Below are 5,264 nucleotides of genomic sequence, written 5' to 3'. Positions count from 1 at the left end.
AACAACCTTTACAATTTAGAGGAGGGTCAAATAACCTTCAATTTATTTTACTATGCAACTATGTTTTCTGAATTTAAAAGAGCTATACTTTTTTTTTCCTTTCACGCAGCTATTGTTTTGCTTATAATATGTTATTGATCCACCTTTTTTGATTTTATGTGTTAAACCCCTAAGTCCATAACTACTACAACGTGATAGGCGAAATATAAAAAATTATTTTTCAAAGGTTCTTCTCAAACTTACAAACACCATATATTAAATTTTAATATTAGTGAACCCATTATAAAAAGTCTTTGGCTTCGCCTCTAATAACAATCATACTTTTAGTTCTATCTAAGTGAGTATACCTTGTGTTATACATAATCATAATATATAATTTCAACATTAATATAGACATCTTATCCCGCGCAAAACACGGGTTACTATCTAGTAGAATAAAGATTCTCTAACCACCTTCTATTATTGAAGAACTACAGTTTGGCCTATGGATTTTGCTAGCGACTGTAAAAAATCATTAGCAACCATAACCGTGCGGAAGTAGAAGAAGAATCATCCAGAAATCATTTTACCTTTGGAAGCCCGACGGAAATTAAACCCCATCCTCCAATAAACCCTTGCCACGTGTACTACGAACAAATATAGCCGTCGGATCATCCAACGAGGACGACACGTGTATAACTGTCGACTTAGATTATCCAAAGCGTCCAACATCCACGTCAAGTTCAAAATCTTTTTTTCAATAAGAAAGTCCACGTGGATTTCTCACCAAATCTAAGCCGTTGGATCTGCCACGATGACACATCTCAGGAACCGAATCATCTCCTATTTTACGGATCTCCTTCTTCTTCGAGCTGCACCATCATCAGTGAGTGAGTGAGCGAGTCTGAGAGGTATCGGAGGCTATACGATCTTAACAATGAGGAAGAGGGCGATCGTGTCCGTGTTGTTCCTTTTCTCCCTACTTTTCCTTCTTCCAGATCAAGGTACAATCTAACGCTAACGCATATACGTAAGTGTTCTATGCTATAATGGCGAGTTTTGTAATGTTTCTATCATTAGGAAGAAAGCTACACGCGAATGCAGAAGATAGTTCCGACGAGGTTACTGATCCACCGAAGGTGGAGAAGAAACTCGGCGGTCACGGGGGTTTATCGACTGATTCAGATGTTGTTCGTAGGTTAGTCTCATACGTTCGATAATAATTCATGAATCTCTCGGATGATTTCGAATTCGTTTAATTGGCAGAGGAGTCTGAATCGATCTCAAAGAAGTCACTTCGCAGTAGCGGGGAGAAGTTTGAGTTTCAGGCTGAGGTTTCTCGGCTTATGGACATTATCATCAACTCTCTGTACAGTAACAAGGACATTTTCTTGAGAGAGTTGATCTCCAATGCCTCTGATGTAAGCTTGTTATTGCTTTTTTTGAGAGCTAGTCTGAATTGGGAGATTATAAGTGTCTGTTTTTGTGTTTGTGTTTGTATATCTTCAGGCTTTGGATAAGATTAGGTTCCTTGCACTCACTGACAAAGACGTTTTGGGTGAAGGTGACACTGCTAAGCTTGAGATCCAGGTTAGTACTACTTTGGGGTTTGAGAGGTCTTTAAGTTCTCTAACAACGTGATGATCTGCAGATTAAGCTAGACAAAGCCAAGAAGATACTTTCTATTCGAGACCGGGGAATTGGAATGACTAAGGAAGATCTGATCAAGAACCTTGGCACCATAGCACAGTCTGGAACCTCAGGTATGTGCTGATACGTTGTCATTTATAACAGTCCGGATCAGTAAAAAAATCAATGTATTTAATGTCTTGGTTGAGAAAATGCAATCGAGCGGGGATTTGAACCTTATTGGACAATTTGGAGTTGGATTCTACTCTGCATATCTTGTGGCTGACTACATTGAAGTCATAAGCAAGCACAGTGATGACAACCAGTAAGTTGATTCCGGAGAGAGTTTGAAATATACTTGTTTGCATGTGTTTTCATCTGGAAAGATTTGCTGATAACTTCTTTTCCGTAATCAGGCATGTATGGGAATCAAAGGCTGACGGTAAATTTACTGTTTCCGAGGATACATGGAATGAGCCTCTTGGACGTGGAACTGAGATTAGATTACATCTTAGAGATGATGCTGGGGGGTACCTAGAGGGGAGTAAACTCAAGGTGACTAATAGAATTGATAAGTTTGGAAGTAAAAATCTCTGTTTATTTGTCTCATTGTGGTTGCTTATGATCATCAATGTCTACTACTAGGATTTGGTGAAGAGATATTCTGAATTCATTAACTTCCCTATCCACCTCTGGGCCAGCAAAGAGGTTGAAACTGAGGTCCCAGTTGAGGAAGATGAATCAGCGGAAGAGGAAAGTGGTGAGTTATAATGAACGAGTGCAATTATAATTTTCTGCTTTATTGTCTTTAGTAACGGTACGTCGTTTCAGAAACCACCTCTACCGAGGAAGAGAAGGAAGAAGATGCCGAAGAGGAAGACAGTGAGAAAAAGCAGAAAACCAAGAAGGTGAAAGAAACAGTTCATGAATGGGAGCTTTTGAATGATGTTAAGGCTATGTGGCTGAGAAGTCCAAAGGAGGTGACGGACGAAGAGTACACTAAATTCTACCACTCTCTCGCAAAGGTGAAAATCAAGCGAGAGCAAATAATACTTGTTGTACACTCACTTGGTGTATGATCCTCGTGTGGATTTTCCTAACCGTAGTCGCTATACAGGATTTTTCTGAGGAGAAGCCAACGGCTTGGAGTCACTTCAATGCTGAAGGTGATGTTGAATTCAAGGCTGTGTTGTATGTTCCTCCGAAAGCTGCTCATGATCAGTACGAGAGCTACTACAACAGCAACAAGGCGAACTTGAAGCTCTTTGTTAGGAGGGTTTTCATCTCGGATGAGTTTGATGAGCTTCTGCCTAAATATTTGAGTTTCTTGAAGGTAGATGACTAACTGCAAGACAGATTAAGTTTTACCTTCAATACAAATTCAAGAGCTGAGTCCCTAATGTGAGCTTACTTCTGTAGGGTCTTGTTGACTCTGACACATTGCCTCTAAATGTATCGCGAGAAATGCTTCAACAACACAGCAGCTTAAAGACAATAAAGAAGAATCTTATCCGAAAGACACTTGATATGATCCGCAAGCTTGCTGAAGAAGACCCTGATGAGGTCCATGATGATGACAAAAAAGGTATTCAACATAACAAGCTTCTTAATATCGAACCAAATGTGTACTAAACTTGTTGGCACACAGACATGGAGAAGTCTGGTGAGAATGATGAGAAGAAGGGTCAATACACCAAGTTCTGGAAGGATTTTGGCAAGTCGATTAAACTTGGCATCATTGAAGATGCTTCTAACAGGAACCGCCTGGCAAAACTTCTTCGTTTTGAGACGTAAGTTCTTTCTATATTTCTTTAATACACATCTGTCTTCTTATTAGCTAAAGATTAACACTTTGCTATTCCAGAACAAAGTCCAATGGAAAATTGACTTCCCTGGATCAGTACATCAAGAGAATGAAAAAGGGGCAAAAGGACGTATTCTACATTACAGGAAGCAGCAAGAAACAGCTGGAGAAATCTCCATTCCTGGAGAGGCTCATCAAAAAGGGCTATGAGGTTTGCATAGAAAACGAATAATTCTTCTTTATTTGATTGGCAGCTCGCATCACACGTTTCCAATACTTGTGTTCCCAGGTCATCTTCTTCACAGACCCCGTTGATGAATACTTGATGCAATACCTGATGGATTACGAGGACAAGAAGTTTCAGAACGTGTCAAAAGAAGGACTCAAGGTTGGGAAAGACTCAAAAGTCAAGGAGCTGAAAGAAGCATTCAAGGATCTGACAAAGTGGTGGAAAGAGAGTCTCGCTGGTGAGAACGTGGACGATGTCAAAATCAGCAACCGGTTGGCTGACACTCTATGCGTAGTCGTAACGTCCAAGTTTGGATGGAGTGCAAACATGGAGAGGATCATGCAGTCACAAACTCTCTCAGATGCTAAGAAGCAAGCTTACATGCGTGGAAAGAGAGTCCTCGAGATCAACCTGCGTCACCCTATCATCAAAGAACTCAAGGATAGAGTTGCAAGCGACCCAGAGGTAAAAACAAACATTAGACTCATCAAAATTCCTTTCTATATTGGTTTAAATCAGTTTGACCGAGACGAAAATTCTCTCAGGATGGGAGTGTGAAAGAAACAGCACAGCTCATGTACCAGACGGCTTTGATCGAGAGTGGATTCATACTCAACGACCCAAAAGACTTTGCGGGCCGTATTTACAACTCCGTCAAGAGCAGCCTGAAGATAAGCCCTGATGCAGTACCTGAAGAGGAAGTCGAGGCAGAGGAAACAGAGACCAGTGAGGAAGACGAAATCAGATGGTGGTCTGAACATTGAAGCCGAACCCGTTGAGAAAGAGACACCAATAAAGGACGAACTGTAGAATATTTCACTTCTGATGGTTTTTTTTCTTCCCTCTTAAGTTAAAAGCAGAACATCATTCTACTCGTATCTCAAAGATTGGTTTTTACTTTTTACTAATTTGGTTTTTGATTGATTATGTAAAAGCAGCACAACTTGGATTCTAGAGATAAAAGCGAATCCTTTGGTTATTTGGTTTAATAGACAATGCATTGATCAAGACATGTTTATTCATAAGAACAATTCACTCCGCTCACTTTCATCAATGCCTTTTCTCTTGCTCATGAACCAACTGTACATTCCGAACAAGTTTCCGCAATTCCTATCAACAAACAATGATCAGCCAAACAGAGAAGAAGAGGAACAAGAACCGATAGTTAGTTTTGTCTTTTCTACATAAAATCTCATACCCTATATATTATTTGTCAAACATTACAACTTATTTTTGTAGCCACGTGTCATCACTAGGATGATTCTTAGAATTATTAAAGAAATATGTTGGTTCATCTAATTATATAATAAGTTTTTTTATTAAACTAATCATAAATTCATTATTAATGTCATTTATTATTTCCTTAAATAAAGATTACGGAATTGCCTAATGTGACTAAAGTATATATGACAATTAATGATTTTGAATAATAAAGATCTGATAAAAAAATAATGTATCTTCTATCAAATTTGTTTAATTTTAAACTATTAAAATAATTTAAAAAAATCACAATAACCAATTTAATTATATATGTAATAGTTACTGACTTTTAATTATTCAATATATATTTATTATTTCATAATATGTAAGAACATATAATACATAAAATAATTTTTATATATA

The 5,264-nt window shown here is 38.2% G+C and overlaps 1 protein-coding gene across 1 annotated transcript; it reads left to right on the top strand.

The window, feature by feature from the left end:
* Positions 1-863: 863 nt before the first annotated feature.
* On the top strand, positions 864-4,663 carry LOC106307460 (endoplasmin homolog). Its single transcript, XM_013744424.1, has 15 exons — positions 864-983; positions 1,060-1,177; positions 1,246-1,400; positions 1,489-1,569; positions 1,631-1,744; positions 1,809-1,933; positions 2,025-2,163; positions 2,254-2,368; positions 2,440-2,633; positions 2,726-2,941; positions 3,028-3,193; positions 3,257-3,398; positions 3,473-3,623; positions 3,702-4,106; positions 4,187-4,663. Exons 2-15 carry the CDS (start codon positions 1,078-1,080, stop codon positions 4,403-4,405), a joined length of 2,322 nt encoding a protein of 773 aa, XP_013599878.1. The 5' UTR covers positions 864-983; positions 1,060-1,077; the 3' UTR covers positions 4,406-4,663.
* The last annotated feature ends 601 nt before the right edge of the window (positions 4,664-5,264 follow it).

The sequence above is a fragment of the Brassica oleracea genome, chromosome C8, assembly GCF_000695525.1.
Source record: "Brassica oleracea var. oleracea cultivar TO1000 chromosome C8, BOL, whole genome shotgun sequence".
Classification (NCBI taxonomy): Eukaryota; Viridiplantae; Streptophyta; class Magnoliopsida; order Brassicales; family Brassicaceae; genus Brassica; species Brassica oleracea.
This window is presented reverse-complemented; position numbering and strand designations above follow the sequence as displayed.

Bases quoted from the DNA above. Each gene is read 5' to 3' on its own strand.
- LOC106307460 (XM_013744424.1), top strand. From the start codon at position 1,078: ATGCAGAAGATAGTTCCGACGAGGTTACTGATCCACCGAAGGTGGAGA. The intron at 2,369-2,439 runs GTGAGTTATAAT...ACGTCGTTTCAG, and splicing joins ATCAGCGGAAGAGGAAAGTG to AAACCACCTCTACCGAGGAA. The intron at 3,194-3,256 runs GTATTCAACATA...GTTGGCACACAG, and splicing joins CCATGATGATGACAAAAAAG to ACATGGAGAAGTCTGGTGAG.